The sequence below is a fragment of the Balaenoptera acutorostrata genome, chromosome 1, assembly GCF_949987535.1.
Source record: "Balaenoptera acutorostrata chromosome 1, mBalAcu1.1, whole genome shotgun sequence".
NCBI classification, from domain to species: domain Eukaryota; kingdom Metazoa; phylum Chordata; class Mammalia; order Artiodactyla; family Balaenopteridae; genus Balaenoptera; species Balaenoptera acutorostrata.
In genome coordinates, this window is record NC_080064.1 from 151,482,174 (window position 1) to 151,504,632 (window position 22,459).

At 40.2% G+C, this 22,459-nt stretch overlaps 1 protein-coding gene and 1 pseudogene across 2 annotated transcripts in view; both read right to left on the minus strand.

The window, feature by feature from the left end:
- FLVCR1 (FLVCR heme transporter 1) overlaps positions 1-14,536 on the minus strand; it is a 40,411-nt gene extending 25,875 nt beyond the window's left edge. The window contains exons 1-4 of one of the 2 annotated variants that reach the window (XM_057532680.1): positions 13,639-14,536; positions 8,401-8,545; positions 7,753-7,869; positions 1,612-1,752 (exon numbers count right to left, since the gene is read on the minus strand). In XM_057532680.1, coding sequence (XP_057388663.1) covers positions 1,612-1,752; positions 7,753-7,869; positions 8,401-8,545; positions 13,639-14,376 — 1,141 coding nt within the window. In that variant the 5' untranslated portion in view covers positions 14,377-14,536. The remainder of the gene's footprint in view (positions 1-1,611; positions 1,753-7,752; positions 7,870-8,400; positions 8,546-13,638) is intronic. The other variant, XM_007175591.2, reaches the window with a different exon arrangement.
- A 5,534-nt stretch (positions 14,537-20,070) lies between these two features.
- Positions 20,071-20,769, minus strand: LOC130704898 (40S ribosomal protein S15a-like; annotated as a pseudogene).
- Positions 20,770-22,459: the final 1,690 nt, after the last annotated feature.

A 22,459-nucleotide genomic window follows, 5' to 3' on the forward strand; every position in this document is an offset into this window, starting at 1 on the left:
CAAGATCTTTTTTGATCCACCTCCTAGAGTAATGGAAATAAAAACAAAAATAAACAAATGGGACCTAATGAAACTTAAAAGCTTTTGCACAGCAAAGGAAACTATAAAAAAGACAAAAAAAAACCCCTCTCAGAATGGGAGGAAATATTTGCAAACGAATCAATGGACAAAGGATTAATCTCCAAAATATATAAACAGCTCATGCAGCTCAATATTAAAAAAACAAACAACCCAATCAAAAAATGGGCAGAAGACCTAAATAGGCATTTCTCCAAAGAAGACATACAGATGGCCAAAAAAGCACATGAAAAGCTGCTGAACTTCACTAATTATTAGAGAAATGCAAATCAAAACTACAATTAGGCATTACCTCACACTGGTTAGAATGGGCATCATCAGAAAATCTACAAACAACAAATGCTGGAGAGGGTGTGGAGAAAAGGGAACCCTCTTGCATTGCTGGTGGGAATGTAAATTGATACAGCCACTATGGAGAACAGTATGGAGGTTCCTTAAAAACTAAAAATAGAATTACCATATGATCCAGCAATTCCACTACTGGGCATATACCCAGAGAAAACCATAATTCAAAAAGACACATGCACCCCAATGTTCATTGCAGCACTATTTACAATAGCCAGGTCATGGAAGCAACCTAAATGCCCATCAACAGACGAATGGATAAAGAAGATGTAGTACATATATACAATGGAATATTACTCAGCCATTAAAAGGAATGAAACTGGGTCATTTGTAGAGACGTTGATGGATCTAGAGACTGTCATACAGAGTTAAGTCAGAAAGAGAAAAACAAATATCATATATTAACGCATATATATGAAACCTAGAAAATTGGTACAGATGAACCGGTTTCAGGGCAGAAATAGAGACACAGATGTAGAGAACAAATGTATGGACACCAAGGGGGGAAAGTGGCGGGGGAGGATGGTGGTGTGATGAATCGAGAGATTGGGATTGACATATATACAGTAATATGTATAAAATGGATGACTAATAAGAATCTGCTGTATAAAAAAAATTTTTTTTTTTTTTTTTTTTTTTTTTAATTTTTATGGCTGTGTTGGGTCTTCTTTTCTGTGCGAGGGCTTTCTCCAGTTGTGGCAAGCGGGGGCCACTCTTCATCACGGTGCGCAGGCCTCTCGCTATCGCGGCCTCTCTTGTTGCGGAGCACAGGCTCCAGACGCGCAGGCTCAGCAGTTGTGGCTCACGGGCCCAGCCGCTCCGCGGCATGTGGGATCTTCCCAGACCAGGGCTCGAACCCGTGTCCCCTGCATTGGCAGGCGGATTCTCAACCACTGCGCCACCAGGGAAGCCCCAAAAATTTTTTTAGTTAAATAAAATTTTTTAAAAAAAGATTGCTTCTCTCTTTAATATCCACAAATTTTTTTTGTTCTAAAAACATGTAAGGAAATCCATTCTGAAGTTTTTGCTTTTGGTTAAAAATTTAAGTTTATGACTATGCTATTATTATAGAGTTAATATACCTATCTCATTATCTCATTAATTAAAGCTCAAACCACTAGATTATAAGAAAATAATCTGTAATGCTCAAAGGTTTACACAGACATCAACGAAAATAAAACCACTTACCATAAGTGATCAATAGAAGGACAAAAGGAATATTTTTAAATAGGTTCCTTATTGATTTCACATAGGAATACTCTCCAGGCGGACTGTCTTGGAGAACTGCTTGAGCCTGGCTTGGTGGATACTGAGGTTTTTCTTTGAATGCTGGAAACAAACATGAAAAGATAATTCAATATACGAGTCTTCTTTAGTGAGCAGACTAAATTCAGTTTAAGTTTAAATAGGTAGTAAAAGTCTTTTACAGTAAGGCTTTTCATTTTCACTAATTTCTAAGTGAAGAATAGTTTGATATTATCATCTCAACCCTCTGAGATGGACTAAAACTCAGCGAGATTTGGCCAATTCACAGAACTGAACTGTAAAACCATCAATACTACGTCACAACTTTGCCCAGTGATTATTCCATTTTTAGTTAAGCAAGATTAATTTTTATTATATTAAGTATTCAACGATTCTATTTCTAAATTTGGTTCAATCTGTAACTAGAGGTAATTATCAGATATGAGCAAGCCAGTATCTTATTGAACTTTTAGAGGATTGTCTTGAGTTAGTACCTACTTTCTTCTGAAATTTGATATAAAGTTTATCATCTGATGCAATTACCCCTCTAGAACTGAAAAGGTCCATGTGGATTCACGCGAGCAGAGCTAGGTCCTGCTTGCTGACTCACTTCAGCTGCATATGGAAAATCTAGGAGTAGAGCTGAGAGACATAAAAGTGTGATACATAGTTTCTGATACTGTAAGTTCTAGCACTGCCCATTACTATGTAGTTAGAGAAAGATCGCACAGCCTTCTCAGCCAGACATTTAGAGACTGCCCTTTTGCTGGGCAGGGAAGGATCTACTAATTTCCTATAACAGATGGCTAGGCAGAGATTTCTGCAGGGTATGGCTAGCCAGGAGTCAAGACTTTTTGATAGAAGAGCTGACCTGCTAAGAGTGGTACATCAGAAATTAAAATCTAGTTTTAGTATTGACTCAAAATTTTAAACTAAAATACATACAGGAAAAATGCTGTATTTCACTGAATCTTAAATGGTCTGATGCTGGCACTTAATGATCTTGGCAGGCATCAACAGAAGGTTTTCACATAACCATGTCTCAATTGACACCAACGTTACATGCCGTTGATATTTTTTTATTGTGATAAGAACATTTAACTTGAAATCCACCCTCGTAACAAACTTTTAAGTGTATAATAAGTACTGTTAACTATAGGCATAATGTTATACAGCATATCTCTAGAACTTATTCATCTTAGACGCCATTGATTGATTACTAAAGGCACCTCAATTTCAGAGACACCATGAAAAAAATGTACACTTTAGAATCAATAAAGTAGGGTAAATTCAAAAGCCAAAAAGAAGGTAAATGGATTCAGAAGAAAGTAATATTTTCTAAAATATTAGAATTTCCTCCTTCTCTTTCTCTCTCTCTCTTTTTAAATAGTGGCTATTTCTTTCCTCCAACAAAGAAGCCTGCTTTGTAGTTTGAAAGTGGTCTAGATCTGATGGACCTGACTGTCGACTGTAATCAAGTAGAAATGTTTTAAAAATACAGATTTTGGGATTCTAAAGAAGGCTCAGTGAATCAGAACCTCCAGAACAGAACCTTAAAACTGTATTACACAAAACTCAACACTCAGCCAGGTTTGAAAATCACTGCAAAAGAAAGAAATGATCCTTAAAACTTGCACACAATATTGTAATTCTCTAATTCTCCTGTTTGCTGCTAAAAATTAAAAAATTACAGCTCTTTGCTCACCAAAACATGAATTACGATATAAATAAAACAACAAACTAGACTTCTATTTTTATAGGTCTTACAACTAATTGAAGAGGAGACATAACTCATAAATATTTACTTTTTAATATCCTTACATTGGAGGACTGGTAGACATAAAACGTTTTAAGTGGTTGCAATCCCTCCCCTTCCTTTCACCCTATCTGCTCCTTGCACTGTTGAGGACACCTGTTGTCCTCTCCTGAAAGTCTCTTTGCATCCTAGTTAAGACAGGAGACATCTCTTTTTATTAATATTGGTAAAACAGAACTCACATGGTTGTAAAACAAAGTTTCAGAATGTAAAAACTATGCTTACAACGTAGTCATGGGTATTGAATGAGTCCTAAGTCTCTTACTTAGATTTTTATTTACTATAGTAAAATAAGTCTAAATGGCTCAGATCTGAACTCAAATGCAAAATAAAAACAAGTTCTGGTAGTCTTTAATTCCATTAGACTTGTTTTCTGAATACAAGTGTTATGTCAGTTTCAGGAAGTCAAACTGCTCTCTTGGACAAACTCAAGACTTTATCTACCAGCTACACAATATAGTAAAGTCAGGCTTAAGTCTATGAAGAAAACAAAAAAAAGAGGAACAAAAAAACCATTGGCCTATGACCCTGTTTACGCCTCATTGCTCCTTTCAAAGGACGAAATATGGCTTTTTCTTTCCCCTTTGAAACTGAAAAATAGACTTCTAACTTCTTCTCTTCTCCCCACCAAAAAGTTGTGCAAATAAAATAATTAATAAAATAATTAATTAATAAAACAGTTATTCTCCACCCTTAGCAATAGGCATGGAAAGTAGCCAAAGGATTTTGGGCACCACATTCAAACTTTTTGTCCCATGATGAATAAATAACAAATCTATTGTGTTTAGAACCACTTCTATTTTTTGAAATCAGGTTATAATATTATCTTATGATTTCATTATTTGTGCCTTTGTGATTCAAGCGGACATTACACATATTAATTTATTATAAGACAAACACAGGTTTGAATCCTGGCTCTGCCTCATCTCACTATATGACTCGAAGAAATCAATTCCTGCTTCTCAGCTATTGCTTTCTCATTCATAAAGTGGAGATAATAACAAAAAGCTGGTATGAGGACTATATGATATGTGTAAAAGAATTTTGTAATTATTGAGTACTACACAAAATACATTGTCTTTTTGAGAAATATTTATTTTTAAAAATCAGAGACGTTTCAGGGAATTCCCTGGCAGTCCAGTGGTTAGGAGCTGGCTTCCACCGCAGGGGGTACAGGTTGGATCCCTGGTTGGGGAACTAAGATCCCACATGCTGCGCAGTGCAGCCAAAAATAAATAAATAAATAAAGTTTAAAAAATAAAATAAAATCAGAGACTTTTCTCAGGGCTTGAAATTCTTATACACTAAGTAAAACATACTTCTATTAACAATTTATAAGAGGAACCAATATATAAATATCCTGAATATAAGAATCAAAAGTAAAATTATGCATGCATGTTTTATACTCATGTATTTAAATACCATAATATTAAATATTTTGACTGCCATTACTTTGGTTTCTGTCATCCACTCATTTTAGTGAATCAGGATGATAAGGATTTTAACTGACATACTTAAGTGATATAGTTTACTGCTCTGCATAAGAAGAACAGCTTTCAAATACAACAGCATTATCACTTATACAAGAGGAATTGAAACAAAAAATCAGACTAAGTAAAAATTAAAATGATATATTTGTATATGTAACATTTTATTAATGGAGTTAGATTCCCTAGGCTCAAATTTCATCTTTAGCATTTATATACTAACTGTGACCATGGGTAAGTTAAATTTACTTCAATTCTGTGCCCCATTTCCTCATTTATAAAATGGGAATGATAATAATAGTACCGCCCTTATAGGGCTTTGAGGATTAAATGAAATATAGCATGTAGTTGTGCTTTTAAACATGTTTGGTACATATCAATCAAATGTTAGAGACTGTAAAGGTATTCTCCCAATAAGAATGGGGTATTAGTGTGAAATTCAGTGGAAGGTTGGGCTTAATTCCTAGAAATGTTAGATGGATTACACTTAGGGAGGGTAATAGGATTACAGGACATGAACCCTCCTCAAGTTAGTATTTTAGGAAGACTTCTGAATACCAGTTTGGTATATGTCACATTGCTGAAAAGCATCAGCAAAACTAAATTATTTTACAAGATTTGATTGTGCTTCCAAAGTATTTATGGGTAGAATTTAGAAGGAAGTAACATTGTCTCTTAGTAATTAAGGAACTTTAAGAAAGTTAGGATTTTTAAAATAATCCATATTTTCCTCAATAGCAAATACTTAGGTATAAGGAAAACAGGTAAATTTTTAATTTAAACGTCACAATTTTCAACCTAGACTTTCATATCACAACTGTATATTATCTTGCTTTTATACTATGCTTAGTATCATAAGATTAAGTTTATAGGTCACCAAGCAAAACTTGACAATGAGCTTTTTTTTTTCCTATTCTATTACCATTCCATTCCCCTCCATTTCCATTTCCACTCTCTACTCATAAGCCATGAGTACATAAATAATTATGTACATGAATAGCTCTCTTTTAATTTCTTAAATAATACAGGGTGATATGCCAATGGTCATACCTATGTTTTTTGTCCCACTCCTTTGACAAATAAAAATCTTATATTTGTAGCATCTCATATATATATATATGTTTAAATACATGTGTCATATATATAATTTTGTATCTATAGATATCTTATATACAGTCTATTACTCTCACTTCTTCCAAAGAGATAAGCAATTGAAGACGATAAAAAAAGGAAAACCAGAATTTATGCAAAGATACATAGCAATCAAAAGAAAGAGAATTTTATATTTTAATAATCCCTATTGGTAATGGAAGATCCATTTATGCAAAAAGTATATAAACTATATCTCATACTTCATCTAGCAAATCAAATATGGCTACCAGAAAAGTAGATACAGGAATTTGTTTTTTAAAAATATAGATTTCTTTTAAAACCTTGTTAAACTGCCAAAAAAGTACACGGGATAATTTATCCTTTTTCAGTAGTCAGCACACAGCAAATATGCCACTCCCTAACAGAAACATAAAAACCAATCATAGGTAGATTGGACATGTCAGAATACTTTAAATGCTACCAAGAGAATATTTTGTTCATTATCTTAAGGGAAATTAAAAATATGTGGGATGAGTTTCCTATCCCTGGGTCCAGCAGTTCACCTCTAAAGGCATCTCTGGGCTTCCCTGGTGGTGCAGTGGTTAAGAATCCGCCTGCCAATGCAGGGGACACGGGTTCGAGCCCTGGTCTGGGAAGATCCCACATGCCACGGAGCAACTAAGCCCGTGCACCACAACTACTGAGCCTGCGCTCTAGAGCCCGCGAGCCACAACTACTGAGCCCACGTGCCACAACTACTGAAGCCCGTGCGCCTAGAGCCTGTGCTCCACAACAAGAGAAGCTACCGCAATGAGAAGCCTGTGCACTGCAATGAAGAGTAGCCCCTGCTCGCTGCAACTAGAGAAAGCCCATGTGCAGCAACGAAGACACAAATCAGCCAAAAATAAAATAAATTAACTAAATAAATAAAATTTAAAAAAATAAAGGCATCTCTATCAAAACACTCCATAGTCTTTAACATACATTTTCTTTGAAAACTGAGGATTTTATATCTGGTGATCATAAAAAAAACTTGCATTTTTCATTACTGTTGTAACCATGGTAAAAATTAACATATAAAATTTAAAACTCCAGCTATAACGAAATTTAATTATAAATTTTAATGATTAAAAGATGGCCTTTCAACTTTAAAGTTCCTTTCTTCTTCAAATCAATTTAAGATATACTGAGCGCCCAAAAGGCAATATTATAGTTATGTTAGCAGCTCTATTGCTTAAATAAGCCTCACCTATTCTTTTCCCTGAAATCAAAATTGTTTCCCATTAAAAATAAACTTTAAAAAGCAGACCTTCGGGCTTCCCTGGTGGCGCAGTGGTTGGGAGTCTGCCTGCTAATGCAGGGGACGCGGGTTCGAGCCCTGGTCTGGGAAGATCCCACATGCCACGGAGCGGCTGGGCCCGTGAGCCACAACTACTGAGCCTGCGCGTCTGGAGCCTGTGCCCCGCAACGGGAGGGGCCGCGATAGTGAGAGGCCCGCGCACCGCGATGAAGAGCGGTCCCTGCACCGCGATGAAGAGTGGCCCCCACTTGCCGTAACTAGAGAAAGCCCTCGCACGAACCGAAGACCCAACACAGCCAAAAATAAAGAAATAAATAAATAAAGTAGCTATTAAAAAAAAAAAAAATTTAAAAAAAAAAAAAAAAAAAAAAAAGCAGACCTTCCCAAACCTTCTTCCAAACTGATGATGGCTGCTTGCAGCTGATTTTGACTGACTGCTTCAAGAGACAGGCCCGGACGAGAGGACTCGGGGACGAGTGGTGGCAGCAGTGCTTTGCTGGAGTGGCCTAACAAGCAGATAGTTGCCACAGTTTGAAATTCTGCTGAACAGCTTGCTGCTGCCCAGGATCATTCACTGGTCAACATTTTCAGATCCAGTTAATTGTTAAATTGGGGATCCCTGGAAGGATTTATCATTTAAAGGAAGGTTGTAGCCTATTCGCATCATTTCAAAGCACGACAAGAACTTGTTCCTGGCGAGGTTAGCGTAAGATGCAGACATGTAGACGGATATGCAAAGAGGAGGCAGGTAATATGTTTGAAACCAACAGTTATCAGGAAAGAAAAGTTAGTAGGGAGATAAATGAGACGAATTAGTCTTCAAACCCTTTACAATATTAAAACAGATGTAGCGGACCATAACATATCCCTAGGTGTGTAGCATTCATTACCTAAACAAGAAAGTGAACAGCAAGAATGAAACAAGCAAATAGCACTTGAGATATTACCAGTACAAATTTTCAGGGTTGGTTATTTTTATTTTCATATGTTTGTCATGCACTTATCTATTTAAGCTTTAGGGAAAATAATTCACTTACCAATTACCGTTAAAATAAATAAAAGTGTGGCGACAGCTGAAGTTCCATAAAACATGGTACTGATATTACAAGCCAGCAGTTGTGTGTTATTCTGTGTGTTCGGCACTAAAACTGGTGGCAGCAAAAAGCCAACTGCAGTTCCAAGCTGTAAAAGAAACAGTTCTGTTAATTCTTTCTTCTTATTATGAGAAAAAATAGTAATTAATCAACATAAAGACAACCACTATTGCAAGGTCCTTTCGTAAGCTCTAAAGCACCATACTCTAATGTCTTTTTACCATACCATTAAAGGAAAATTGCTGTCAAATATCTTCCCTATTCAATAAACATTTACTAAGCTCCAACCATCCAAATGATGCTGCTATAAAGTTGTGTAAGACACACTCCCTACCCTTTGGCTACTTACAATAAAAAAGGAGAATAAAAATACACACATACACACAAAAAATGCTGAGAAAAGACAACCTACAGAATGGGAGAAAATATTTGCAAATCATATATTTGATAAGGATCTACTATCCAGAATATATAAAGAACTCTTACAACTCGACAACAAAAAGACAAACATCCCAATTCAAAAATGGGCAAAAGACCTGAATAGACATTGCTCCAAAGAAGATGTACAAATGTCCAACAAGTACATGAAAAAATGCTCAATATCATTAGTTATTGGGGAAATGCAAATCAAAACCACACCCGCTAGAATGGCTATAATTTAAAAAAAAAAAACAGAAAATAACAAATGTTGTCATGATGTGGAGAAATTGGAACCCTTGTACACTGCTAATAAGATTGTAAAACACTGCAGTCACCATGGAAAACAATTTGGCAGTTCCTTAAAAAGTTAAACATAGAATTACTGTATGACCTAGCAATTCCTCTCTTGGGTATATACCCCCAAACTGAAAACAGGTATTGAATATTGTACATGAATATCCATAGCAGCCCTATGTGCAATAGCCAAAAGGTGGAAACAAGCAAATTGTCTATCAATGAATGAATGGATAAACAAAATGTGGTATATCCATTCAATGAAATATTATTTAGAAAGAATGAAATACTGATAGATGCTGTAACATGGATGACCTTTGAAAACTTGCTAAATGAAAGAAGCCAGACACAAAAGGTCACATACTGTATGATTCTATTTATATGAAATATCTAGACTAGGGAAATCCATAACGAAAAAACAAATTAGTGGTTGCCAGGGGCTAGAGAGGGGGGAATGAGGAGTGACTGCTTAGTGGGAACTGGGTCTTCTTTGAGGGTAGATGAAAATATTTTGGAACCAGATATAGGTGATGGCTGCACAACATCGTGAAGGTACTAAATGCCACTGAGCTGTACACTTTCAAATGATTAATTTTATGTTATGTGAATTTCACCTCAGGAAAAAAAAAATTAGGCCGACTATGATAATCACAACAAGAGAAATAAAATCAAAGTATTAAAGGAGGCTCAGTGGAGGGAGATTTCAGATTCTTTGGGGGATGGAGGTGAGACAGAAGGGCCCAAGATAGGTTTCAAAAAGGAGGCTGAGGCAGAGATAGTAACATTTACCAAATATTTCATTTGCTCCCTATAAAAAGCTGGATAGAGACAGTTAAACAGGTAATTACAAGTGTAGTAAGAGCAGTACTGTGATGAGAGGTAGAGGGTGCCAAGACTGGGAAGATCGTGTAATTGATCATTCAAGCAAGAACACTAGTCAGAGTGAAAGGGACCCCATGAGCAGCTGTACTGGACAACAGATGTACACCTGGACTATTCTAGGCCAGCTGGAACATATGGTCACCTTAGCTAAGAGAGTACTTTGGAGGAGCACCTTGTATAGACTTGGGGTTCAGGAAAAATTTCTGAAGAAGCAAAGATGTGAATAAGAAATTAGAGTTAGCCAAGTGAAATGGAAATGTTCCCAGTCAAGTAAGTCAGAAAGAGAAAAATAAATATCGTATATTAACGCATGTATGTGGAATCTAGAAAAATGGTACAGATGAACTGGTTTGCAGGGCAGAAATAGAGACACATGTAGAGAACAAACGTACGGACACCAAGGGGGGAAAGCGGGGGTGGGGGGGGTGGGATGAATTGGGCGATTGGGATTGACATGTATACACTGATGTGTATAAAATTGATGACTAATAAGAACCTGCTGTATAAAAAATAAATAAAATAAAATTCAAAACAAAAAGTTCCCAGTCAAGGGGACATCATGTACAAAGGAAGGAGAGAGCATGACCTTGTGAGAAACTGTAAGCAGTGCACAAGTCCCCTCAGAGCAGAGAAAGAGTCTGTGTATGAGGAATGGAGGCTGTGCAGAGAGGTGATGCTGAGGAATTGGCAGGAGGCAGAACTGGAAGGTCTCACTTGACACTTAAGAGAGTTTGAATTTTTTCCTAAGGGCAATGGAAGACACTGCAGGGGGCAAGGGAGTGTCCAGGACAGATTTGCACATTAGAATGACCACAATGGACGAATATGGAGAATAGAGGGAAGAGAACAAGAGCTGCAGAGATAGGAAAATCAGTTAGCAAGCTCTAGGTGAGAGCTACGGGGGGCCAAGGCTAAGATGGTGGCAGCAGAAATGAAGAGCAATGAGCTGGGAGACAAGGTAAATTTTGATTGGTGGGGTCATATGGGATAGTCAAGTGGAAATATCCAGCTGACCAGTATCTAACGTAAGTCTGAAGCTCATTCATTTATTGAATACATTTTTATGGAGAATCTACAACGTGCCAGGCACTGTAATGAATGCTGTACATTCAGACGATGTGCCTATTTCATGAAACTTACAACCTAATGGTGGGGATGGGAGAAGAGTAATAATTAACAATTAATATAGAAACATAAATATATCAGACAGTGATAAGCACTACATAGAGGATTAAAGTACAGTGATGTAATAAGACAGCGACTGGGCAACTCTAAATGGGATCCTCAAGAAATGCCACTGAATGATATTTAAAATGAATTTAAACTGAGAGCTGAATGATAATACGGATATAACAATGTGATCCTAAGAGGAAGAACATTCCAGACAGAGAGAATGTTTTTGCAAAGGCCCTTATGAAAAATGCAAGCTTAGTGTTGTTTAAGGAACCAAAAACATATTAGTAAGGTTTTGTAATCCAGAGTAAGGAATTTAGATTTAATTTTAATTACTATGGGACATCATTGGAGAGTTCAAAGCAGAGCTGTGACATGATCTGATCTATGTTTTAAAAGGTTCTCTCAGGAATTCCCTGGCAGTCCAGTGGTTAGGACTTGGTGCTTTCACTGCTGGGGCCTGGGTTCAATCCCTGGCTGGGGAACTAAGATCCTGCAAGCTGTGCAGCATGGCTAAAAAATTTAAAAAAAAATTTTTTTTAGAAGGTTCCCTCAGGTTAGAGACTTGGCACAGTAGATGGGTAGTTAAAAGACAGGGTTCAGGAATCAGACAGACCTGAGTGTGAATTCTGCTGCTAATTAGCTGTGTGACTTTTGGAAAATAATTTTATCCCTTCAAGTCTCAGCTTCTGTATATATAAAATGAGGAGACTAATAGTTCCTACCTTACATAATTAAATTAAATGAAACAATGTGTGTAAAGTACTTAGCATGGTGCCAGGTTTAGTGAATGCTCAATAATGTTGAATATTACTATGAATGATCACTCCATAATCTAGGCTAAAGATGCATACTTGGGGGTCGTGAGCAAGTGCAGAGCTCCTAGAGCCAAGGAAGGATTCGAACACTTGGGGAGAATGTAGGAGGAAGGCCCAGAGGTATGCTAAGTGTTAGAGGGAAATCTGCCTATGAGAAAACATTTCCATTTATTATCCATGAAATAGATAATCCATAGATATGGAGTGGATAATATTTCCATCATGCTCAATGAGGTATTAATCTTGCATATAATTTCGTAAATGAAAAAATATTTTAAGGGAACAGTTCCTATCCAAACATGCAGAAGCAACCAACTAAAATATCAGTCACAAATTATTTTGGATATACAACTATATTTCAAGCTATCCCTTCTTCTGTACTTTTAAAGGAAATAAATATAAAGCAATAAGCTCACATGTAGAGTTAGTCTTTACATGGAATTTAAATAGATCTTACTGTGATCTTGAAACAAGTGTTAGACCAGAAGTAAAAGAGTAATATTCTTTTGTTACATAGCTACATGATATATGTATAGAGAGAGGTAACATTTTTGTTATACAGGTCTTTTTTTTTTTTTTTTAAGCAATTTCTTTTAAAAGTCTTTATTGAATTTGTTACAATATTGCTTCTGTTTTATGTTTTGGTTTTTTTGGCCCCAAGGCATGTGGGATCTTAGCTCCCTGACCAGGGATCGAACCTGCACCCCCTGCATTGGAAGGGGAAGTCTTAACCATGGGACCGGCAGGGAAGTCCCTTGTTATACAGGTTTTTAACTTGATTCTCCTCAAGCTGAATGAACACTCAATATAATTTACATAAAGTATCATAGGACTCCATATGCAAAATTTAAATTACAGTAAAAGGACCATTCTGCAATTAAAACACACACACACACACACACACAAATTCTACCTAATAATGCTACTGGAATGCTAATGAATTTGAACCTACGGTGTTGGCAAAGTCTAGGAAACAGTTTAATGGAGACTTGGCAAAATAAGCCGCACTTTTGCAATGGATTCTATGATCTATGATTTGTCTTGCATTTTCTTACCGTTAAAATTTGGTAATAGGACTCAGTAATGCTGTGAGGTCTTTATCACTAGATTTATTTAGCGATCATTTACAATGTCTGTTATGTACCAGGCACTCTGCTGACTGCTAATATATAAAATTAAACAGAAGCTGTTTACATGGACCCCTCAAGAACAAATTTCCCAGAACCCAGCACCTTCCTTTTGCAAAGAATACACTGATGACAAAAATAATACCTACTTTAGACTCATTCATTATTGCACTGACAAGTTTTCTATGATGTTAGGCCTAGATATGGGCCTGTACCAGTAATTACTTTACAGGTAATTCTCAAAGATGACCAGGTAGTCATTTTAAGCTGGTTTTGAAAGGTCTGTCTTCACAAATAAAGCAAAACCCCTCTTTAATCCAAGACTGCTTCCTATTTTATGACTGCTCATCTCTCCTTCATTTATAGAACGCCTCCTAAGGGTCCATCCATATACCTAGCTCACACGGCCTATGACGTTTTATCTGGTCCTTCAGGATCCAATTTTCATCTATTACCCTAGTCCTTACCTGATTACCTAGCACGGCGGTGGCGCAAGCTGTGGACACCTCCTTGGGCCCAAACCACACTGAAGCGATGTGGGAGGGCAAGCCGAGGATGAACACCTGGGCCACAGAGCACAGGCACTGGCCCAACATGGTGACCCAGAAGAGATGCTGCTGCACGCTGCCGCACTTGATCCAGGCGCCCAGGCAGTTGAGGCCGGAGCCCAGCAGGGCGGTGAGCCGCAGGCCTCTGGTATCCAGCAGCCAGGTGGCCGGGAAGATGAGGGGCACGTAGGCCAGCATGTACACCATGGACAGCCAGTCAATGTGCAGCGAGGAGACGTTGTAGAAGCTCTCGAAAACGTTGCTGATGATGCTGTACTGGATCCACTGAAACGCGTTCACCAGCGAGTACAGGCTGAAGATCAGTAGCACCAAAAAGCGCCGCGCGGAGAGCGCCGTCCGGGGCACCAGGGTGCCCTCGACCGCCGGCGTCTCCTCGCCGGGGTCCTTGGGCAGCAGCCGGGCCTGGGTCTCCTCCTCCGGGGCCAGCGGAGTCTTCGGCCCGTCCAGGGCTCCCGAGGCGGCCTTGGGGCTGTCCCGAGAGACCCCATTCAGGGCCAGGCAGCCGGCTTTGGGCCCGTTCTGCGTCTCCGCGCTCACCTTTCCAGCGGGCGCGTCCCCCGGGACCGGGAGGTATCCGTTCGCGGGCGGGTGCCCGTTCGCCACCGTTGTCCCCTCCTCATCGTCGGGCAGTGCCATGTCCCTGGGCTCCCCGGAGCCGCCTGGCGCCCCCGCCCTCCTCCCAGCCCTGCACCCCCAGCCCAAGACCCGAGGCCCTCCCTGCACCCCAACCCCTACCCCTCGGTCCACTGCTCCTGCCACCCTCTCCCCGGCCGAGTGAGCCTCGGTCTGAGCCGGGAGCCGCAACCCGCGCTGCGTGAGTCCGCAGGCGAAGTCCTCGACCCCGTGCGCGGCCCGGCGGGCTGTCACTCAGGGCCGGGCCGGGCCGGGAGAGAGCAGTGTCACTGCGCGGTGAAGGCCCGCTGGCCAATCAGCGGCACCCTCGCCCGCCGGAGCCAATCGGGGAGCTTCCGGAGGGGCGGGGCGGGGCGGGAGTGAGTGCGCGGGGCGGTAGAAGAGGAAGGCCACGCTGGAGGTCTCGGCTCGGTGTTCTCCTCCTGGATGGATGCCTTGGCCATAAGTCCTCCGACCTGGGCGTGGGCGGGCGGGAGGCGCATTGGGCAACTCGGGACTGGGAACGAGGGGCTAGGAGAAACAGGCGGGAGACAAAGAGGCAGACGTCAGTCTCTCCACCTAGAGGGGCTCCTCTAGGGACAGGTCTAACACTGGCAGAGGACGAACTTGGCCTCTCGGCCCAATGCAGCTGTCAACATCGGACGCTGCCTTTAGAGCAGACAGGAGCACGTTTCATAAATTCGTGCTGTCTCGGCAGAGGGAAAGCACCAGAAAGCATTTTGATCCAAATTAAGAGATTTCTTCAGAAATCTGCCCTTGTGAAGTTGGAATCTCTGGGATGTGCTGTGCCTGAGCAGGCCCTGTTGCTCAACATTCTGCCTCGCACCAATACTTGCAGTTAGTATTTACTGGACACACATTCAGTGGCTTCCAAGCACCAAACTTGCTTTGAAAGGTATGTGCCCCACACTGTCATGGACTCTGGGGAATAAAAAGTAAAAATGAGACATATTGCCTGCTCTCAAGAGCACACGTAGCCTTGTAAGTGTTCCTGGAGTACAGGAAAAGTCAGTCCTGCTACTTCTTGGGAAACTAAATTTGAAGGAAAAAAAAACAAGACTCCCAAGTATTCATTATTAAAGTGGAATTGAAACTAGGGGTATCTCACAATGGATTTAATCTTAAAAAGTAGGGCTTCCCTGGTGGTGCAGTGGTTAAGAATCTGCCTGCCAATGCAGGGAACACAGGTTTGAGCCCTGGTCTAGGAAAATCCCACATGCCGCGGAGCAACTAAGCCCGTGCGCCACAACTACTGAGCCTGCGCTCTAGAGGCGGGGCCCCGCAGCTACTGAAGCCCATGCGCCTAGAACTGGTACACCACAGCAAGAGAAGCCACTGTAATGAGATGCCCATGCACCTCGACGAAGAGTAGCCCCCACTCTCCACAACTAGAGAAAGCCTGCGCACAGCAATGAAGACCCAATGCAGCCAAAAATAAATAAATAAATTTATTTTTTTTAAAAAAGTGTTGCTACCTAGAACCCTAAAACCCAGTACACTTTCTTTTTATTGCCTCTTAACATCATTATTTTGGTAGCATATAAAAATATATCAGCCGCCTTCCCTGGTGGCGCAGTGGTTACGAATCCGCCTGCCAACGCGGGGGACACGGGTTCGAGCCCTGGTCCAGGAAGATCCCACATGCCGTGGAGCAACTAAGCCCGTGCGCCACAACTACTGAGCCTGCGCTCTAGAGCCCGCGAACCACAACTACTGAGCCCGCGTGCCACAACTACTGAAGCCCGCGCACCCTAGAGCCCGTGCTCCACAATAAGAGAAGCCACCGCAATGAGAAGCCTGCGCACCGCAACAAAGAGTAGCCCCCGCTCACCGCAACTAGAGAAAGCCCGCGCGCAGCAATGAAGACCCAACACAGCCAAAAAAAAAAAAAAACAAACAAATATATATATATATATATATATATATATATATATATATATATATATATCAGATACCTCTCAGTGCAGGTGAAATACTACATAATCCTAAACCTGAAGGAATATGTGCATTTTATGTCTTCCTTGGTCATCCCATATAAATTGTACATTCCACTCCTAATCCCCTTCATTTTTATTCTTAATGCTTAGCACTCTCTAAAATGTCATTTTTTTTTTTTTTTTGGTTATTTCCTCCTTCTCCACTAAAATGTCAGTTCTGTGAGGGCAGGGCTGAAAGTTTTTTTGCTTTGCTGCTGTTGCTGTATACTGAGAACCTGAAACAGTACTTAGCAGTAGGTGTTCAATAAATATTTACTGAATGACTGCAACTAACAAGCATTGGATATTTTAAATAATTACTTATTTTTAAAGTGAATCCATTTCTTTTTAAAAAAAACTTGTAAATTTCCACTGCAAATATGATCTTCTAAACACTGATTTAGATATTATTTTAGATGACTGAGTGATGTCCTCTGAATGAACAAACAAATAACTAAATGTGGAATCCAAAGGACTTCATTCTTAGTTAAGAAGTCTATTGGGCTTCCCTGGTGGCGCAGTGGTTGAGAATCTGCCTGCCAATGCAGGGCACACGGGTTCGAGCCGTGGTCTGGGAAGATCCCACGTGCCGTGGAGCAGCTGGGCCCGTGAGCCACAACCACTGAGCCTGCGCGTCTGGAGCCTGTGCTCCGCAACAAGAGAGGCCGCGATAGTGAGAGGCCCGTGCACCGCGATGAAGAGTGGCCCCTACTTGCCGCAACTAGAGAAAGCCCTCGCACAGAAACGAAGACCCAACACAGCCATAAATAAATAAATAAATAAATAAATAAATAAATAAAATTAAAAAAAAAAAAGAAGTCTATTATATGGATTTCTGAAAAATGAACTAATTGCATTGCTTAATGTTCAGTACAACTCACTATTCATTATTCTGAGGCTTTTTTTGTTTTAATACCTTCACGTACCATGAAAACTTCGACGTAGCTCACACACGCAAAAAAAATACCTGTTCAGAAAGGAAATCAGGGACTTCTCTGGTGGCGCAGTGGTTAAGAATCTGCCTGCCAGTGCAGGGGACACGGCTTCAAGCCCTGGTCCGGGAAGATCCCACATGCTACGGAGCAACTAAGCCCGTGCACCACAACTACTGAGCCCACACTCTAGAGCCCGCGAGCCACAACTACTGAACCCGCATGCCACAACTACTGAAGCCTGCACACCTAGAGCCCATGCTCTGCAACAAGAGAAACCACTGCAATGAGAAGCCCGTGCACCTCGACGAAGAGTAGCCCCCACTCGCCGCAACTAGAGAAAGCCTGAGCGCAACAAAGAAGACTTAACGCAGCCAAAAATAAATAAATAATAAAATAAATAAATTTTTTTTAAAAAGGGAATCCAATGGATAAAATTTTATTTTATTTTTGATTCTTTTTTTTTTTGAAGCATAATTGACCTACAACACATGTTAGTTCCAGGTGCACAACATAGTGATTTGATATTTCTACACATCTCAAAATGATCATCACCAATGAGTAGAATTTTAAACAGACCTTTCTTTACTTGCCCCAGTAGTACCTCCAATCCACATGTTCACAGTAAACATTCAGGTATCCGCAAACTTCTCACCCCCTTCCTGAAACCAAAAAGTGGCAAATTATATTAGGCTTCATTTCCCCATTATCCGGTAAAGATTGGAGATTGTCTTCTGCCAGACTGGAAAGATGACTTTCCATTCTGCACAGAGGCAGCTTCCTGAATGTACTCCTGCAGGGAGGCCATTCTTTTTGATTCTTTAGGCTCCATCTGTTTAGAGATAATCTGTCTTCTCTATGTCCTTAGCAAGAATGATTGGGGTTGGGAGTTGGGAGTCCTCTGAGTGTCCCGGATACCAGTTAGCATCTAACTTCCCTCCATGGTGGACTTCCCTGGTGGTCCAGTGGTTAAGACTCTGTGCTTCCACTGCAGGGGGCACAGGTTCGATCCCTGGTGGGTGAACTAAGATCCCTGCATGCTGCTCGGTGCCACAAAAAAAAAAAAAAAAAAATTTCCCTCCACGCTTTTACCAGCTTGTGCCTATCTTATTCTTTTCCACCTTGTCATTTGTCTTCCCTGCACTTAACAAAGTTCTGTATCTGACACCATCATCATCTACATGGAGAATACCACCAAGAGGATCTAGAATAGTGGAGAAGAGTATCAGATCTAGAGCCAGGCTACCTGGAGTTGAATTCCAACTTCAGTACTCACTAGCTGTGAGAACTTGGGCAAGTTACTTAGCTGTTCTGCAATAGTGCATGCCTCGTTAGATTGTTGTTGTGAGGATTAAGTGAGTAAATAACACCTCGCACATGGTTTAGGCATTCTTAGTTACAGTTATTGAGATAGTCTGCTATAGTGGTTAAGGGTCCAGGCTCCAGAGCCAAATGACCTGGATTCAAATCCTAGCTCTTTGACTTACTAGTTGCATGACTTTGGACTAGTTACTCTGTGCCTCAGTTTCAACAGGGAAAATGAGGACAATATTCTTCATGAGATGGTTGTAAGAAATAAATGGCTAATAAATATAAAGTACTTAAATGGTGCCTTGATCCCTGATGTATAGTAATACTCAGTAAACTATTATCTATAGCCATTATTATCAACTCATATCTCCTCAAAGTCATATCTCATTCTCGTGTTATCTTAGATTTGATCCCATCTTGTCTATTTAAACCTCCTTGGATTGTCCTGGAGCTACTCCAAGCTCTTTTAGACTGAATTTATGGTGGTAAAGTCCCTCTCTGGAAGATGATCTGAGGATGTCCCTAAAGGGCAGTATGCAATGGCATATACTAATTACCCTTAACCTCACAAGAGGGAGATTTCTTATCATCAGAAGTGGCCAACAGTTGAATGGACCACCATGTGACATATCTAGACAAGAGTTAGATGAAATCTGTGTTGGACTAGGTATGTTGTGGATAAGATTCCCAAACTCCATGGAAAAGTGAGCTATGTTAGATCTAAGATTTCTTCTGACTTTCAGTTTCTATGATTTATGAAAAGTAAGATATTTCCAATGAAAGGATTTGACAAAATTTGTATGCCTCTTTCAGCAAAGTTCCATAAAGTAATAAATGGAGTACAGAAAGGGGAAAACTCAACAGTATCTCTTTGTATTATCATTCTAATCTCTTAACCTTGCCTCCTGTCTCTTGAGGCTTCAGTGGTAGATACTTATGTACCAATTTAAGCATGAATCATACTTTATATCATATGTTTGGATATATAACATAACACGAAACTTTATCTCTGCCAGAGAGGACAGTACTGAGAACAGCACTTGGCTGGGAGTCAAGATGAGTTTGAGCTACATTATGGATGTGAAATGCCAAGTTAGACCAATTTGAGTGAGTAATAGTTCAGTGATATGAGATCTGAATGACACCCAGGAGCCACGGTCCAAGATACTATTAAGAGTGATGTGGCTATTCCTGAGTAAATGTTTCCTGAAGTCTAAGAGGGTAAGATACAAATCGGAACAAGGTCCCTAGATGTAAAATCCATGTTTCATGGAGAGGGGTAAATTTTAGCAGCATTGTTTTCAGTTGGCACCACTATTACCATGTCTGTTCACCTGAGCGGCCAAGGCAATGCTGTTCTACTCTGTGGAAATGTTAAGTTGGGAATAGAAGCATGGAGGAAGCTGGAAATCAGAATCCTCCCATGGTGTACTTTTCCCCCCATTGAAGTGATTTATCTGTATCTATATGTTACATTCCTAGAAAAAGAATCCTAAGGATTTTCCCTTATGTGTGTTTTTTTTTAATTAATTAATTAATTTATTTATTTATTTTTAGCTGTGTTGGGTCTTCGTTTCTGTGCGAGGGCTTTCTCTAGTTGTGGCAAGCGGGGGCCACTCTTCATCGCGGTGCGCGGGCCTCTCACTATCACAGCCTCTCCTGTTGGGGAGCACAGGCTCCAGACGCGCAGGCTCAGTAGTTGTGGCTCACGGGCCCAGCCGCTCCGCGGCATGTGGGATCTTCCCAGACCAGGGCTCGAACCCGTGTCCCCTGCATTGGCAGGCAGACTCTCAACCACTGCGCCACCAGGGAAGCCCCCCTTATGTGTGTTTTTGTCTTGCTTCCTCTTGGTCCATGATGCCAGTTAAGTTCATCAGCACAATGAAACCAAACTGAAAGGATAGGAGCAGATTATTCTGCCATTTTTCTAGATCTTTGAGTTACACACCTGATCTAGGGCTGATCACTCCACACTTTAACTGCCCGGGAGGTTCACAATTCTCCCAGCTCTGTGATCATCAATGACTTCGAATTTACCAATGTAACCATGCTTCAACATCAGTTATAAACCAGGCAATGACTTTGAAGCAATGCCTAGTAAGGATTTGACATTTGGGCCTCTTTTTGGCATTGTTGATGTTCCTGAGAGCATCAGCCAGGACATTCATGCCTACCATTGCAGTGGCACGGAAAGATGGTGGAAACCATGTGTACATTTTTGTGCAGATGTGCTAGGGATTTAATTCTGAAGTGGAAAGAGCGTTCTGCCCTAAAACATCTCCATGGATTTACTAAATTAGATCCTGCCTCTCCTAATCTGGCTTAAAATTTGCCTATTGAGTGATTTAAGTATAACCAATGTCAAATCACACTAAATTATCCATATTATATCTTGTTCCTATTCCCTTTACCTGAATGAATTTATCAGATTTGGCGTGTTGGTTTTAAAGATGGTGAGATTCATAACAACGAATTTAAAGAAGAGATTTCCATTCACACATTTACCCCTGATGGCTCCCCTACCCCCAGCCATAGTCATTTGAGCTTATTTTGTTTGTTTTTTAATGTTAAGGGAGCATTTTGTGCTCAGGAAAACAAAACAAAACATGGTTACTTGTGTTTAAATCAATACAAAATTTATTAAAGTTGCTAATTTCAAATTTCAATCTCAGCTTCAGTGACATCATGTAGGTAGTGTGAAATTGACCATAATGGGAATATGTACACAGTGAAACTGGCAAATGCTACATCTACCAATGCACCACTGCTAAAAATCTAACAAAACAAATCATCCAAAGTATTTTAAACACTACTTACAAACTTAATAAGTCCAAAATTTTTGATTAAAACAAAGTTTCTTAAACAGTGAAATACTGTTTGCAAAGAAACTCTTTTACAGCTGTGAGATTATATATATATATATATATATATATATATATATATATACACATATATATATATATTGGTCTTTGTCACCACCCCTCACCCCGTTCCTGGCACAGATCTCCTAAAACCCTTGTAATTTCCTAATTGATAAGAGCACTAGGAGCATCTTTTGTTTTAATATTTGGTCTTTGACCCTAGTTCCTAACACAGAGTTGATAAATCCATTGGAATTTCCCAGGTGATAGCAGTGTCATTAGTCACTTTTAATGAGGTAACTCTTGGTGGGCTACTGGATGGGGGCTGGCCACCAGAAAGACCAAGCCATGATTAGAAGCTTGGACTTTTCAGCCTCTCTTCCCATTCTCCAGAGAGGAGAGAGGGGCTGGAAATGAAATTAATGATCAATCATGCCTACATGATGAAGCGTCCATAAAAATCCCAAAAGTACTGGGTTAGGAGAGTTTCTCTAACACCTGGTGAATACCTGCAGGTATGGAAGAGTGGTGCTCCTGGAGAAAACATGGAAGCTCCACATCCTTTCCCACATACCTTGCCCTATGCATCTCTTCCATATTGATGTTCATCTGTATCCTTTATCTTATCCTTTTATAATAAACCAATAAACAGTAAGTAAACTGCTTTCATCAGTTCTGTGAGCTGCTCCAGCAAATTAATCGAAACCAAAGATGGGGTCATGGGAAACTTGATTTATAGTCAATCAATTGGTCAGAAGCACAGGAGACAACCTGGACTTGCAATTGTCATCCGAAGTGGGGAGAGGAGCAGTTCTGTGGGACTGAGATCTTCACCTGTGGGATCTGATGCTATCTCCAGGTAGATAGTGTCAAAATTGAGTTGAATTGTTGGACACTCAGAGGGTGTCACAGAATTGCTTGACATGGAAAAAAATCCCACATATCTGCTGTTGGAAGTGTTGTCGGTGTGATAGTGGTGTCGGAGTAAAGAAGAAACACATGGGAG